Here is an 18163-nt window from a genome sequence, read left to right on the forward strand (position 1 = left end):
GCGTATTAGTGCGAATGTATGTAAATGTGTAAACGCTGTTATTGCCACGTGTTGCGGCTGCGTACGCCCTTCCACGCCGTAGCGTGTTCTACGCATCTTTTCAAAGACAACCAAGTTTGCTCGATATTAATTGAAATGACTTTATCCAATTTGCTGACTTCGACAGCATTGAAATGGAAATTGTGTCACATGTATTGTTCCATGACACTGGAAAAAGATACATATGTTAAACAAAAAAAAAGTCTTGTTGTCTCGTACAGTGTAGCAAATGCAAATTAAATTTTGATTGTGTCTTTTCAGCAGCGCTACTATTTTGTTTTACATCAGTTTCACATCTTACTTGTGGGAAGTACTGTTATGCACTGTGACTGCGCAGAATGATGACAGAATAAACCTTCATCTCGTCGATCTCGGAAGTGACTTGCTTTCCATAGCAACCTGCCGTCAAAACGGAACATGGCGTCTGAGGAAGGTGTTGGAGACGTGACTGAAATGTCGCATGGCAGACGGGTACCGGGTGCTTCTCACCATTTATCATCGGAGTCTTATAGTCAGCCGGATACTGTGCGAGACTTTCGCCGGCATCTGAAGAAACTGCACAGTCTGCAGCCCTCCGAGTCAGAGAGTTTCCGCACCGAGATCAATTTGCTGCTCGACCAGCTCATTTCCCAGGACTACACGCAGGGAGCCCCGGGGATCGGGGAGGAGGTGCGGGACACATACTACTCTGTGCAGTAATAACCGTGTAGTCATTGTAGAGGCCGATAACCTCTCTTGTGTTTAGTAGGCATGCGTGCTTGCATGCAATTCAAACTATTTTTTTTTTTTAATAAATTGCTTTTGGTCAAGGTTTCTGGCAAGACTTCAAATCCTGCGAGCAAAACTCCAAAGCTGCACAAAAATTCCAGGATCTAACTCTGCATCTATTTAATATCCCCTTGGGGTTAACAATATAGACATGCTGTTTACCAACGTTTAAATTTGCATGCAAAGTGTTTTGCTATGTAATTAGTAACAAACAAGTTAAATTATTATTGTTTATATAGCACTAAGCATATTACTCAGCTGTGCTATGGAATCAGCGGTCCCTCTCCCATTGGATTTTAGTCTAAATTCTTTACCATACAGGACACGCACTCTAGGGTCCATTTTTTTCAGAAGCCAATTAACCTAGTAGTATGTTTGTATGTGAGGAAACCAGAGTACCCAATGGATACCCACACAAACATGGGGAGAACATACACACTCCACTCAAGTTTCTCTTTATTTAACTTTACATTGCTTTCATTGAGAGATAGTTTGTATGTTCTCCCCATATTTGTGTGGGATTCCTCTGGATACTCTGGTTTCTTCCCACAGTCCAAAAATCATACTGGTAGGTTGATTGGCTTCTTATAAAATGGACCTTAGTTTGTTTGTGTATATGTAAGTGTTGCATTGAATTGTAAATTCCAATGGTCATGGACTGATGTGAATGATTACATATCTTCTGTTAAGCACTATATAATATGATTGGTGCTAAATAAAATGTACTATAAGTTATGATTTTCATAATTTTGGACATTTACACACAATCCTTGGTATTGCAGTCTTTAGTATTTTATTTTTGCAATAATTATTACAATTTGATTATATTCCATTATTTCCTCTACAGCTTTAAATTTTCAGACCTTATTTGCAATCACTTTTAGGTCGGTGTCAGATGAGCACTTTGAATGCTAGCTTTTTATTAGTGAGAAAAGTGTTCGTATTTATAGTGCCCAAATTGCACCATGCCGACACATTGAAATGCGTTAGGAAGACTCTTTCCCTGTCATACAGGAACGATTAATCTCTGAAAATACTGCATGTAATGTTACTGAGCTTAATCTCTATTGTGTGACATGGCAGGAGTGTTCCACATTCTCTTCTGTGTGTTAGCATAGAGCTATTTGACATTATGAATAGTAATGCTTTTCTAGCTTGGAAAGCGCTGACATTCAAAGCGTCCATCTCACATAGCCCTAAACCAGATGGCTGTAACACACAATTAAAAGACAGTGCATTTTCTGAAAATACTGAATCCAGTAATAAATATTGTCAAACAATATCGATAGATCTACTGAACAATTTTCTATGAAAGCCTGCAGAACAACCTTATTAAAGCACAATTGGAAACGCATAAGGGGCAGTCAGAAGGCAAATATTTCCTAGATATATTTTAAAAAATAAATAGCTATTCCAACATTTAAAAACATATTTTGAAATCACTTTTTTGCACAATGAGATACTTGCTACAAAAACAAGGTATCCATTTTGGAACAGTCTTTTTCTTATAATTAAGATCAGTTGGATGAGCCACTGGGATTTCCTTTTTTTTATCTGGCAGTACATGCTTTCATATAGTAAGTGTACCTATTGTGACACACAGCAAGTGCAAAATGTTGAGTATAATTTTTTATTTTTTTCCGTATTCATCTGAATTATAATTTTTTTTTTTTTTTTGCAAAGACATAACCCCATTAAAAGCATTTCTTTTTTTATGGTAAGACTGAGTTTACTTAAGCAACTACTCACTGACCTCAACAATTAAGCCACTTCAGCCATTCTGTATTAGGGCTGTTGAATGAAAGAGCAATATATGCAGTTATGTATTCTCAGCAAGAAAAGAACAGGTCAGTGGCCTCACATAAAAGAATTTCCCATTAGTGTCACACTGTATCTATTTTACAATTGCAGCACAGAGGAAAAATGCAAGTAGTGCATATAACAGATAATCGTGTATGTACATATGCATAAGACGTATAGCATTCTTGAAGTAGTGGTAGAATTCATATGGTAGAAATATCTGACCATCAATCATCCATTTTATGTAATGTGAATGTTAAATACACTTGTATTTTGGGATTGTTAATGTACTTCTCCGCTTTCTTAGTATGCTTTTAGTCATAGACTAAATTTCTTCCTTAACAGCTATAGTAACAGTACCATCACAAAACAATAAAAAGGTACAGAATAATGTAGAAGGAATCAAACCACTATAGTAATTTTTTTACTCTTGAAGTATTTGGTAATGTTTGATTATATTTCATTATCCTTAGTACAATAAAATTTACACTTTAATGTTGGGTCTTATGACGTTAAAGACTAGAGCTAAAAGTATGCAATCAGGATAAAGCAGTCCATTCACAGAGGCCCTTGTGAAAACAAACTATATGCCAAAAGGTAGCATGTTATATGAAAGGATCAAGCGTATTTACTGTGTATGTAGGATCAGTGATTTATAGTGTGCATACAGTGATTCATATGGCCACTTCTGTTTCAGATCGTTTTACAGTATGCCAATGGAAATAAATAGCTGTGACTGGAGTGGTAAAGCAAGAGAGTAAATAGAAACTTATGTTTATAGTAGAAGAGGGTTAAGATCTGCCTGCGCTTATTGTTGGGGAATAGCTTACCTTTGTGTAGCAAACTGGGTTTAGTGTATAGAGGGTGTGAGTCAGAGTTAGCATGTAAAAGTATATCAATTATCCTTATAATATGGGTCTGTTTTTCTAGTGGTCCTATGTAGATAATGATTGTATCAGTTGTCCTTGTAGGGATTTATCAACTCTCATTCAGTGTTCTCCCCAGAAAATTTTGCCACCCAGGTGAATTAGCCGGTTGGGGGCAGTTGTAATACTTTGCAATAATTGAAAAATGTTGGAGGTTATTACCCACACCTGCCAGGACTGGTCAGACTGTTGGTCAGTAGTCTAACACACGCTGTTGGCTGTAGTTCTCGCATAGTGTCTGTTCTAATAGGAGAAACAATGGTTTATTCTATTATAATAGGACTGTTGGGCTCCAAGTAAAAACAGCAGGGTGGAGCACTCAGGAAATAGGTGCTGGGAAGAACACGCTACTTGTAGTGTGACCCTGTTGTGTTTGTGGTTCACCAGGTCTCCCGAACGTGTTCTTGTTGACCTGTAGGTGAAAAAGAGGGAGGGGAGAGAAGGGTCGGATGGTAAACTTTGGAGGAGACTTGGTATAGCTCTGGTTTGTTTGTAGCTCTCGATGGTTTAGAGCTTGTTACAGTAATGTATTGGGAGAGAGAAGTAAAGTGGTTTAGGAATGTTTATCGCACTAAAAAGCAGATAGTTTGGAAAGAGGGACCAATTAGAAGCTGAGTGGTAAGGTAGATTGGAGGGTAGAGAAATAACTATTTGTAACTCTGGTGGTTTTATAGCTAAGTATTTAGCCATTGTGGTCTAGGGTTGCCGTGCAATATGTTTATGCTCAAAATGTGTGTTGCTCAAAGCCCTGTATGGGCCGATGTGGAGTCTCGGCGTGGTATTCTGGTGATCTAGTAGTCTACTTGGATTGCTCTGTTGGTGCAGTAGTATAGTAACAAACCCTTTTTTCTGTGTACGAACTTCTTTCCTGAATGATGTTTCACTGTCTGATTATTTTTTTCTTTAAAAATACTATAGTATAGTATCTTTAATTCAATTTTGTGCATCATCCTTTTCTTTTTTTTTTTTTTTTTTTTCTTAATCTCAGGAGGTTTGTGCCTTACTCGTTCAAGCGTGTCGCCTTGTGCAACTCAGCCAAGAGCATCTTGTCAGTAAAGTTTGTCAACTTATACACTTTATGCTCAACAGACTTCAGGTAGGAAACTTTAATTGTAATCAATTATAAAAAAAAGTCTTAAACGTAATTGAAAATTCCTTACAATACGTTGTTTTTAGCTGTGTTTAAATAGTTTTTTATTTTTTTATTTATCCCCCTCTGTTCCATTTTTGCCTGGTGAATGGAGACAGATACAGAATTGGTACAGTGAACATAAGCAAATCAATCAGTGCAACCAAATCAGATAATGTAACGGGTGAATGAAAATAGGAAATGTTTTCACACATCCCTGCTCCATAATATACTTTGGTAAAGCACTTGTGTGCATTAATGATATCTATGTGAGTTTCCGTCTCATCTTCGTTCTCCTGGTAAATAGATTGTATGTATGAACCTCATTTCATATTGACCTGCATTTGATGCAACAATATTTTTTTTATCAACGTGAGAGAGGACTGAAAATATTACTTGGCTATTGGGAACCCTGGTCCTTTGACTATCTAACATTCAGATGATGACTTTCTATTGCCTCCTTTCCCACACAATATTGCTGCACCTGTCACATCTGTAGACCTTTCCTCACTAATGCACAAATGAACAGTCACTGACTCCCACCAAATCAACGTACTCTGCTCCTGAAATATCTGATGACCAGTTGATAAACATAGAATACAGTAAGGCGGTCAGACCTTATTCATACACGCTTTAAAATGGAAAAGAGGAGAGATGGATATGAGTATGCCCATGTGCGCAAGCCTATAAATAGACAATTCATTGGATGAGCCATAAAATGTAAAATTATGTTACAAAAAAATGCATGTGCCAAGCGACCTGAAAGTTGAATCATCTGTTGTATTGTTCATTTGGTTTTCATTAGAGGTGTAACAAGAAAATAGCTGGACCCTAACCAAACGTTACTTATGTGTCTAAAACAAATTTGCATATGTAGCTACACTCTTTGTTTATAGCCTAATGTGGTGAACGAGGCATTAATATCACCGCAACCTGTCTGCATCTCGTTTCTCACAAACTATGGACTATAAAAACATATACTTCTAACCCTCTGGTTCCCCATATTTGTCAGTCATATTTAAAGTTTTATATATTCTATTTGTAAGTAGTTAAAATGTCTGCCAGCTTAGTTTTCTTATCTTGCAGACTGGTCTATTGTTTCAGCCTAGGCAAAAGGATTATTGTCCACCAGTAGTCCTATGAATGTGCATCACACCAGGAGGTCTCATGTGTTAAGAAAGAGAAAAGGTCCACAGATAGACTGCATTGTGTATTTAAATGTAATGTGTCTGGATTGTGATATTCCTGTTTAAACAAACTCCACTGTATAGCTGCAGAACAATACCTTTCCTTAATTATATCAAGAGTGGCTCATCTACTATCATTTTGTCTGTATGTGAAAAGATAAAATACAGAAAAGGACAGCTCAGGCAGGTCCTGAAACTCCTGAGAAGGTTATTTATGGCTTTAATAAGGAGCTCCAGAGAATAGTAAATTGGCATTCACTAATCAGTGATAGCTGAAGTCAGGCTGGCGTTGAGGCCTCGGACTCTGCCCTCACAGGAAAGGGATAATCTGTCCCTCGAGTACTTTGCTCTGGTCTACCTCTCAAGGTCTTGGGGAGCTGTGTCTCTGCCAAAAGTGGAGTGTATGCAGTCTGTGCCAGACTGTAGTGGTGTTTGTTGCAGGTTATTATTTAAATATGATTATTGCTGTTTGGTGCTATCATTTTGTTAAATAAACCTATTTATTTTAATTTGGATATTTGACTGGGTGATTTTGAACCTTTTATTGGAACCGGATAGGCCAGCTGTGTGGCACAGAGGGTTACATCAAACCCGGTATTGTCATACCTTCTCTTATACTGTTTTTGACTGTTAACTGCACCCATGTGATGCATTGCCATCGCACATAAAGCAAAGGTCTAGGTGCTGCCTGAATGAAGTGAAAGATTAAAGTGTGACTTATATTAAGGACCTGATGGTGAGTTGGATATATTTGCTTCTTTTTCTATAAAATACGAATTTCCATACTGCGTATGTGCACGAATAATGCATACGTCTCTATGTACAGGGAGATGCATCTCTTACTACTCACTATTCTTAGAGAGGCGGAACAAGGACGGAAGGGGAGGGCAAGCATAGAAGTACAGAAAAGGGGTTTTGCTTACAGTGTAGAGGTGGAAGCAGCCACAGATACGCCTATCAGGAAGCATATCTGTTGTGGTTGGTCTACCCCTGGTGGAAAATCTGTGTTAATAATGATGATCTTACTAGCATGTAGAAAAACTTTAAGTTGAAAGAGAAAGTATCCCTCTCCTCCCCAGCAAAATCAGCGAGATAAACAGCTTGGTTCCCCTCGAGTAAGTCCTTTCCACCACTAAGCTAAGACAGGCTGTGTTGCTGACACTATAGCAGAGAAACCTGCAGCGTGGGTTCCCCTTGCTATAATGTCATCCAGCCAGAAGGCTGAACTCCCTTGGGTTGGGTACGAGTCATCAGTGCTGGATATTCCGACACCGAGGACTCCAATAAAAATGCAACTGTGTAAAAAAACGATGCAAAGAGAAGCAGACTTGCCTGCATATCGACGTTTGAGATGTCCGATATGCGGCAATGTTTGGTTAAGTGTTTAAACACTTAACCTGCAAGGTTCGACATTGCCGCTTTAAATTAAAAGGGATACAAGTCGCACTCACGTTAAAGTCTCCTGCCGGACACCTCAGTAGTCTGTCACTTGCGGTCAGTATCCTGCGCCTGTCGGACATCTCCAACATCGATATGCAGGTAAGTCTGCTTCTTTTTACATTGTTTTTTTACAGAGTCGCATTTTTATTGGAGGTGTCGTTATGGTGGTAATCGCAAAAACGTTTTCCACCGGTCCCTTTTACTAATTATATGTCTATGCCATAGCTTCCTTCTGGGGCCCCATTTGAATGAATAGTTAATTAACCTGCAAACTGTCTTTTGTCCGCTGTAATTCAAAACATTACTGTGGTCAATATCAGGTAATTTGTATGCACAGATTTTCTGAAACAAATAAATAAACTGTCTTACTGACAGTAATGTTAATACACTGTTTTAAGATTGAAAAAATACTAACATAAACATTATTTGCTTTACGGAGGATGTATATTTTTATGTGAAATGATTTAAATGCAAATAATCTGTTGGTGAAAACTTTTGTTGTCTTTCTGTATGTAAATTGTTTATGTACCATATATAATATAGCATGCCTGTAAACTGTTGGTTTAACTTTCTTCCAGGGTCATAGGTGTTTGCTAACCCATTATGTATCTAAAAATTCATCTAGGTTGGCTTTTAACCTCTGCCCGATGAAGGCAGTTCACTTGCCTTTTAAACATTGGGTTTTCACTATTTTGTGCTTAAATATATGAAATGAAATTGGTACAAACATTGCTATGCAGCCAGAAGTGAAAGAGCGTGGTCAGGGTACCAGCTGGAGCTTTCCTTTTCCCAGTCCCTGAACCCTGCATACTAAATGGTATGATTTATATTTTATCCCAGCTATGCACCTTAGTAGTTCAACAACAGCTACGGTAATACATATAGAAAATTAACTGCAATTTTACATTCCTCTTAATACATCACTCGTCCTGATGTTATCTTGTGTCAGTGTGAATCAATATATTAATAATCTCATAAAGCCCTGTTTTGCAGAATATGCCTAATACATAAAACATGGCATTCTGCTTCTCCAACTAACATGCATAATTTAATATGTTGCCTCTTTTATCATAGGCATAATTATATGTATTTTAGCAGTATCTGGTTTGATCTTATATAGCCTTAGATAATTTTTTTTCCTTCGGTGTCAGGTTATTGTTGATGAGAAGAATTTGGATTATCTCCTTGGGTTTTCTACTTCTAGCTTGAAACAATGTAGCTCCTGGACCCATGTTGAAATTCTACATGCAGTAGCAGCCCTAGTTTACAGCAATGGGCCTAAGTGTCAAAAGGTAAGCATTGTAATACTTTGACTCATTTTTATTGATTTATTATGATTTTATTTTCTGACTAATAACACCAATTGATAGCCAATATCTAATTTTATAAATTGTAATACAATTCATTTTTAGGTATCTGTACATGTTCTATAATATGAGTCCAATTTATATAAGTTGGTAAAAGTTAGTCTTCCTTTTGATGGTATACTCAACAGCACATATTTGGTACAATATGTTTGCACCAGTGTGCCTCAGGCACTGGTACAAAGCGTTGGTGTAAACAGGCCATAAAGCTTATTATAGGTTGCAAAATGCATCCATACACTGCTATGTTTTTTACTGACTGATAGACAAATCTTGCTGAATATTAAATTGAATCTTTTCTATTTCTGCAAATCAGTATCTTCCAGATTTGTTGGGGCCAACTGGGATCCTTGTACGGTTAAGTGATCCCAGCAAGTCAGATCCTGAGTTATTGAAAGCAGCAGTTCACAGCATGGCCAATCTATGTCTATGGTAAGCAAGATTTCTTATTGATCAAGGAATACTCCACATACCTTTCGTTTTATCTGGTTGTGAAAGATTGATTTGCTTGTGTAAGTGATTTTGCTATGTCTTTCAGTTTATTACTTTAGTTTCTATAAAGCCAGTAGATATGAGCGGCTAGTGTAGATTACTATAACTGCTTCTCTCTCTTCATGGATTTGAACAATGCATGACTGTTAAAATATTTGTTTATAAACTCCTAAGACTCAGTTGGACCCATGTAAATGGGGAGAATAATATGAAATTTACTTTGGTACAGGTATTAATAATATAATTAAAACAAGTATTTGCCATTAAAGAGGTAAAAAAATATTCAAAAATAAGCACAGGGTAAATATCATCATCATTTATATAGCGCCACTAATTCTGCAGCGCTGTACAGAGAACTCGCTTACATCAGTCCCTGTTCCATTGGAGCTTGCAGTCTACATTCCCTTACATACACACATGAGAGAGACTATGGTCAATTTAATAGCAGCCAATTAACCTAATAATATGTTTTTGGAGTGTGGGAGGAAACCGAGAGGAAAACCACGCAAACACGGGGAGAACATACAAACTCCACGCAGATAAGGCCATGGTCAAGAATTAAACTCATGACCTCCGTGCTGTGAGACAGAAGTGCTAAGTCACCGTGCTGCCCGGATATTGAAAATTATTTAAATGACCTTGCAGGTGCCATTCTGAATTTCTCTGCATATATTTTTCCTATATCGTGATTTGTGTTGGATTAGTTTTCTTCCTAGCTTTCTAGGCACTTGAGTGAATGAATATCATAGTTCAGTGTTTTCCCCAGAATATTTTGCCAGCCAGGTGGCATTAAGAAGTAGCTGGGTGGAGGCAGTTGTAATACTTTGCAATAATATTGAAAAATTTTGAAGGTTATTGCCCACACCTGCAGGACTGGTCAGACTGGTGGTCACTGGTCTAACACACACTGTTGGCTGTAGTGTTCACATAGTGCCTGTTATAGTAGGAGAAACAATGGTTTATTCTTTTATAATAGGACTCTGCTGGGCTCCAAGAGCCGAGTGGCAAGTAAAAACAGCTGGATGGAGCACCCGGGAAATAGGTGCTTGGGGGGGGACGCTGTAGTTGCCAGTGACAGTTCCTGCGTTTAGTGATTTGTTCCTGGAAATGACCAACTGGAAAATAAAATTCATCTTTCTCAGAATATTTAAGGAAATGCTTAGCAGTTCTTATTCTTTTTGGCTTTATGGGCCTGAGTCATTAAGGAGAGCAAGGCAAAAAAAAGTGTAAACTTTCTCCTGGACAAACCATGTTACAATGCAAATTAGTTTATTTTGCACACAAGGAAAATACTGGCTGCTTTTCATGCAGAACACAAATTCGTGATAACTTTCATTTTACACTGAAATTCACATGTAATCTAGGACCTGCCCTACCCCAAATATAAATCTGTCCCCACATTTAAAATTTGCCAATCCCTTCAATGCAACACGGTTTTGCCGAGGTGCTAAGTTACTTCTTTTTTTTTTTTTTTGCTTTGCTTTGCTCTCCTCTAATGACTCAAAAAAGTTATTAAAAATGTAAACTTCATGTTCTCAAATCCAGTAAACTCGTCTTATTATTCGAACTGTAGCGCTCCCGGGGCCACCAAGACAAATGTGATGTGCCTAGTGTTGCCAGCTCAGCAGCAGTATCTCCCTGGAAATGAATTTAAAATGTTGGCAACTATGACATGCGATATGGCATGAACTATACTTCATAGTCTTTCAGTAGATGTTCTAAAAAAAAATAGCCAATCGGTCTTGGGGGCAGATTCAATACTGCCGCGAATAGCGCGGCGTTAACAGTGAAGGACAAAAACTTTGGGTGCTGATAGGTGTAAATTCAGAATATTTTTTGTAATGAAAGCCACACTCGCAGCTATGAAGGATTCGTGAGATCCTAGAAAAAAAATATCAAAAAACATATACACAGCGCTGAGAATGGCATCCGTTATTTATATATATATATATATATATATATATATATATATATATATATATATATATATAATACACACACACACACACACACACACACACACACACACACACACACACACACACACACACGTTAACCCGTGCATGATACTCATGCATTCTAGTCAAATCAAGCTACTTAAGGTGTTAAAAAGGTTCTTGTCATGCATTTGGGCCATAGCCGAGGCCTCAACCACTCCCCACTGTCACCCCCGGCAACCACCAACCACTCCCAACTGTCACTTCTCCTTCAAGAAATATATATATATATATATATTTTTTTTAAATCTTTATAAACACTTTTAACAATTAACAAATTAAAAACATCTTAGTATACCAAATTTCAGCCCTTTCTGAATTTTTTTTCCCACACACACTAAGAATTTAGTAGGTCAGTGTATAACTCCGCCCAGCAGGTGGCGCTGCAGCTTGGTTTTATTTTTTCCACACACACACACACAGACTAACACACGCCACTAGACATTTATATTATAGATATATATATATATATCATTTTTTATTTTATTTTTATTTGTGGAATACAAAGTATAATTAACACAAGTGCTTTAATATGTGTTGTAGTACAATATATTAAAAACGGCGTTCAATGTTAATAAATCAATTGGTCTTCAGTGCGCTGAACTAATATATCACCAGAACGTTCACAACTTATTAGAAAACAACACACAACAATCACATACCCTAACAGAATAAACAATCCAAAAAAGATGTAGTAATCTGTAAAACATAGAACCCTAAAGGAAAACAATATATGAGTAGGTAAAATGTTCTCAGATGATCAGCCTGAATGATAGTCTCACAGATGGCTATAGGATCCCACTCAGGTGCCAACTTAGAAATGATCCGTTGTTCCGCCACCGACGCAGTCAATTGTAAACAGCTTCCGTTCAAGAGGCTTATCCTTCTAAGTATGAACCAAGAAACAAATCTTATATGCGCAAATGTTACATTAAAAAGTCTCCTTCATAAAACGAGAAAAATTAAGTATTTGCACATACTGAGCAATAAAATGAACGGACTTCAATACAGCCACACTGTGTGTGTTTAGATGCTGAGATCGCATCACACAGATCAAATATATGAACTGGTCTCCAATACTCACGGTACCAAAGTACTGCCAGGGTAAAAGTTATGGGGTAGATAATCCAACTTGTATACTTGTATACAGGTGCCTTCCTCAGGGCTGATAAACCCGCTTATGTCTTAGCGGCCAGACCGCACAATAAGAACTGCTGGATTCTGTCCCCAAAACCAAACTTTCACAGATATATACTCTCAGCTGAGCAGATTTGGTGAGAAAGATACTGCAGAGGTGGTAGTTTATGTAATAAGGATTCCAATTTGAATGCAGTCACCGTCCTTAGTGCTATCAACCCACTGATGTTTTCGTGACCAGATCGTGCTGGATAATATCCCAAAATAAAAACTTTCATAGATATAAATTCATGGCAGATGATCACTTGGAGACCCAGATCTGGAAGTATAAATGATTAATTACACTCTAACGTGTTTCATCACATAAAGTGACTTCTTCAGAGGATATAGTAACAGTGTTAACGTTAATACGGTAATTTTAACCTGGATTTCATCTCGCGAGTAAAGATCCACCATTGAAATTACCGCATCAAGGGTAATTATGCGCAGTTTTACCGTATTAACGGTAAAACCTCTTAACGCGTTATTTTCGGCAGAATTGAATCGGCCCGTTAGTGTTGTCTATTTGCTTTCAATATACACATAATACTAATTTAATGGAGCTCATTATGGCAGTTCCAAATCTTACAAATTACTCCTTTTTTTTTATTGGATTATATAATTGCATACTAATTATGAGAATTGCAGACAGGACCAGTTTTTTTGTTTATATTATTTACATTTACACCCAATTAGAGAGTAAAGCAATTAAAATAAGAACAAGCCATGACAGTGTTTCTTTAAATCTCTGTGAGTATCATATCACTTTGACAAACAGGATGTAATTTTGTTTGAAACTAGTGTTATGTGCGTATCGTCGCTAACCAATAACGATTGTCGAACCTCGATTTGTGTTTCCAAAGCACAAAGATTTATTCGCAATAAGTGGAAAAATATGCTCAAGCGAAGTAATAGTAAATACAGCCGTTACTTATCGCAGGCGCTCTGGATCCAGTGCAGTCATTCAATCCTGAAGTCTGGGGACAAGAAGTCTGCACTCTGGATCACAAGCTGCTGCTTATATACACAATCAAATACAGTAATACAATGAAGATGGTATAGCTTGCATCTATTGGTCCCGGTCTCAGGAATGTCCAAGGGGTCGTCAATCATTGGCTGGTTCATCCTAAGGAATCCAAAGGAGGGGGTCATCTCTGCAGGGGGTATGCTCTGCTCTTCCCGCCCGGATTCCTTAGTCTTAAGTAGTTCATAATTCCCTATCATTCATAACTTGCGTATGCACTCTGCGATTCCCTCGCAGAGTGAACCAAACAGTAGGATATGTAATAAGGTTCATTATGATACCACTCATGATGTTATTCCTTTAACCCGTTCTGTGTATTTCACTAATATGCATATAACTCTGATATAACATATAAATACTACTATATTTCGACATAACTGACTATGTGTTGCAATTACCATTAATGTGTACTATTTTATAAGTATGCGTGTTTGTGCGAATGTATGGTAAAAGACCGATTACTGTTGCTGCCACGTGTAGTGGATGCGTACGCCCTTTCACGCCGTAGCGTGCCCTTGTACGTCATAGCGTACCGTACGCATCTTTTCAGACAAAGACAACCAAGTTTGCTAGACTTTAATTGAAATGACTTTATCCAATTTACTGACTTCGACACTAGTCACGCACACATAAATGCACACATAAACACACACAGTTTCCAGGGGTGTTCCATCACAGACAATCCAGTCAATCAAAGTACATTTAATTGTTCTTTGAAGATGTGAAAGCTAAGGAACAGTATAGACTAAGATGGTGTAATGTCGTTTGCGAGGCGGGAAATGGTTTTTCATGCTACTGTGGTCAGTGGCGCCCCAAAAGCCAGTTAGTTAGTATGTCTGCAATGCTCATAACAACATTCAGCTTGCCCAGATATTCTCAGACTTTCCAGATGCATTTCTAGCTATATAAGTATTCACTTCCCTTTACTAGTCTTATCAAGTTTCATATTAATTTGTGGTGGGTTGGGACAGATATTTATTTCCAGTGCTTTAGAAATAATTATTGTGCTGGGATGAGTATATTAAGTAAATAAGGATTTATTTTTGTATGGAAAGGAATGGCTGATGTATACAATAAAACAATTCAGTGCTTTCCTTTAATATCTATATGTAGGTGAGTCCTATTGAAATCTAGGATGCAGTAGCAAAAAAGTTTAGTCCATTTCTACCACATATGGCTGTATTGGTCACATTTGTAGTATATCTGCAGCACCCTCTGTCACTCCAATTACATTCTGCTCAGTTCTGTGGTGTGGTTTTAAATTCCACCTAATATGAAGCTTATAGTTTCTTGGGTCTAACTGCTAATTTCTGAGGCACATGACTTCTCCAATATCCTTTGCCATTGCACAAGGGTTCCAGTCATTCCCCAATTTCCTTTCCCATTGTTTCATAAAATAAGGTAATGAGAACTTCATTTGAAAGGTGTTGATAATCAAATTGTAATCTTCCCATAATGCCAATCATCAATGCACGAGTTCTGCATCTACTTGTGGTACTTCCATTTGGTGGGTTTGTCTTCCACTAATCATTTGGGTGTTTAGTCATTGTCAATCTTTACCCAATCAAGCAAAAACTCAGCTTCATGTGTTAGGTGGTGTGAGAGAGGCAAGGAAATAGGATACTTTATTGCTCTTACATATGGCATTTCACACTTAATGGTACATTGAGACACTGTCACAGTTGTAACACCGTAGGAGTCACTGACTGGCAATTAAGCAACTAAACAGGGAGGCACAGAGTCTAATGCACCCCCGGTCTTCGCCAGGGACCCCTGTAAGTAGGTATTCACTTCGCTACGTGGGATGCACAGGTTGCGGTTCTCCAAGTTAGTCACCAGCGCAGTGGGTGATGAACAGGAATGGTCGAGCAATCCTGGTTAATGCCAATCAGTAGCGCATCACACAGGGATAATCAGAAGTGGGGTCCTCGCAGGCTAGGATGTACTTTCTTACGTCGGCAACCAGGGAGGGCCACCGTTTTCTTGAGGCCAGCATGTCCAGAAAATCTTGAGTTGTGAGCCCATCCCAAAATTTTGGCGCGTAAGTGAGTAGTCACAAATCGATCGGCGTAGGAGGAGCTTTGACGGTAGATTTGGTCAAGACTAAAATTTTAAAAGGGGTATTTATGGGTTTGGGTACCAAAGACGGGCTGGAATCTGAGGGGAAGAAAGATCCGGAGAGGGCAGCATCCATGAAATTCTTGGTGCCCAGACGGAAGGTCAATATCAAGTGAAACCTGCTGAAAAACAGTCACCAATGTGCTTGTCTTGAGTTCAAACATTGTGCAGACTGTACCGCCTATGCCACCATGTCTGTTGCTGGGAACCGGCTTAGCTTACTTTGCCACTGTCCCCTTTCTCCCAAATTGCGCCCTCTAACTGCAGTAGGAGGGGCTTATGATGCTGCCAGTACTAGGCTCCTATTTCGGGACCTAGCACCGCTTTCTACTTGATAACTGTCACTGCTAGTGTTCCCCCTCACTGGACATCTGGGCTGGTTCCCTCTTCCGGTACAATAGGGTGATGTGGATGGTTCCTTCCTGGCTTATCACACTGGCCAGAGCTGCTGGGTAGCGGGCAATGCGTTGCTGCTAGACGCTGGGTTCCTACCTCAGAAAAGCTGGAGAACTGATTAGATTTGGGTCTGATCTACAGGTCACAGGAATTATAGCAGGGAAGCAGTCGCAGGATCTTGAAGAAAAATTATGTTTATTAGCTCAAATGTCCTAACAAGGACAGTTCACACGGGTTTAAGGTACCAATGATCAGAAGATCAGATGGAACCATATTAATACATTTCAGTACAAACTAGTGCTCTTTTTAAACACTTTTTTGACATACATGTATTATATCACACCCACTCTGTCTTCTGAGTTAGATGTCACTCTCTAGCGAGGAAAAAATAAAAATAAAAGTGATGAAAGTTTGGTTCCCAGCTGCTCCACTTGAGAAGGAGGCTGAGGACACTGTCCCCTTATCCTCTCTGGCCCCATAGTTGCTGATGTGATGTTTTCAATAATCACCATCAGGATGTAATGTATCCTGTAGACGTGGAACTAACAAAATTTACATCACTTTCCTAACGGAATTGCGGTTCCATCTTGCATTTAACACATTTGAACTTACAAAAGTCAATCTGTGACTTTCTCAAATTTGCTGTCTATGTTGTCCAGACAGGTTCTAACACAGGTTAAAAGGCCATTCAGGAAGGAAAGGTGACGCCCTCTGCTGTGTTTTCAGGCTAAAACAGTATTGACCACTTCATGTCAGCAAAACAGACTTCCTCTGTCATAATACATTTAGAAATCCATACCTCAGAAATGAATTTATTTCCTACACAAAGTGCCACACAATATAATAAACTCAATACAGTTGCAATGATATAAATAAGTTCCCTGCGCTATTTCCTTTAAATAAATTGTATACAATAAGTTATTTATAAGTGATCCAGCCACACTCTTACACCCTTTGTCCATGTGGGCCACCAATTGGCCATGTCCCCACGATTTGGTCCCTGGTCCCGCAGTCTCTCAGGTCACATCCGAGGTTATCGGATGTGACCTGGGAGATACGGCTCTTCCTGCCAAGACAGTCCATCTGCGTTGCTGTGAGCCTTCCTGGCTTGTGCATTATGTGTGAGTCATAAATTTGACGTGCCTGGCTCCAGCACAACAATCGTCCATTTTTCCCTGAGGTGTATTGTAGCCACTTTTAAGGATTATGATCAGTCACCACAATAAATTGTCGTCCATACAAGTAAGGTTGAAGTTTTTTCACTGCCCAAACAATGGCCAAACATTTATTTTCAATTGTGGCATACCCCACTTTCCAGTTTAACAGTTTTCTTCTCAAATAGGCCACAGGGTGCTCCTGTCCGTCTGGCCCCACCTGAGTAAGTACTGTTCCCAACCCGTACTGTGGCATATCAATTTGCACAATAAAGTTCTTGTCATAATTGGGCACCAATAGTACCGGAGCACGAATCGGTGCTTCCTTTAACAACTGAAATGCTAGCTCACAAGCGGGTGTCCAGTCAACTGCCTTGGAGAGTTTCTTCTTAGTGAGATCGGTCAGGGGCTTCGCTACAGTACTAAAGTCTAAAACGAAACGTCTGTAGTACCCTGTGGTCCCTAAGAAGGCAAGTACTTGTCTTTTGGTCTTGTGCCAGGCCAGTCTCGGATTGCCTCTACCTTAGCTAGTTTTGGATTAACCCTACCTACCCCCACACGATGACCCAGGTATTGTACCTCTGACATCCCCATTTGACACTTGTCTGCTCTGATGTTGAGACCTGTCCACTGAATTTTCTCCAACACCTGCCCTACATGTTTCAAATGGTCATTCCTGGACTTAAAAAAAAATGGCAATGTCATCCATGTAAGCTTGAGCAGAGCTTTAACACCCTTCCAGCAGGAAAACAACGCCACGCTGGAAGGTGGCTGGTGCGTTCTTCATCCCAAATGGCATGTTCTTAAACTCGAACAGGCCAAATGGGGTGATGAACTCCGGCCGTTCTTGTACCTCTGGGGTCAGTGGTATCTGCCAATACCCCTTGCTCAAATCAAAGGTGGAAATGTACTTTTCTCCACCTATCATCTAACAGAGCGACAATTCGTGGCAAAGGATAGGCATCAGACACGATCACCTCATTCAACCGACGGTAATCTACAAAACTGCGTTGTCTTGTCCTTCTAGGCAACCAATGCAATGTTGGATGCCCATGGACTATGTGATGGCTGGATATATTTTTATTTATATGTATTGCAACCTTATACAGACAATACTAAACCTAGTAAGGCACCCAAATTAAAAGAACATAAA

General features: G+C 39.0%; 1 protein-coding gene across 1 annotated transcript in view; it reads left to right on the forward strand.

Moving 5' to 3' along the window:
* The first annotated feature begins 418 nt into the window (after nt 1-418).
* HEATR6 (HEAT repeat containing 6) overlaps nt 419-18163 on the forward strand; it is a 113588-nt gene continuing 95843 nt past the window's right edge. Inside the window, exons 1-4 of the mRNA XM_075195575.1 lie at nt 419-708; nt 4522-4629; nt 8441-8581; nt 8970-9085. Of these exons, the coding sequence (XP_075051676.1) occupies nt 457-708; nt 4522-4629; nt 8441-8581; nt 8970-9085 (617 nt within the window). The 5' untranslated portion in view covers nt 419-456. The remainder of the gene's footprint in view (nt 709-4521; nt 4630-8440; nt 8582-8969; nt 9086-18163) is intronic.

The sequence above is a fragment of the Mixophyes fleayi genome, chromosome 2 (genome assembly GCF_038048845.1).
Source record: "Mixophyes fleayi isolate aMixFle1 chromosome 2, aMixFle1.hap1, whole genome shotgun sequence".
NCBI lineage: Eukaryota > Metazoa > Chordata > Amphibia > Anura > Limnodynastidae > Mixophyes > Mixophyes fleayi.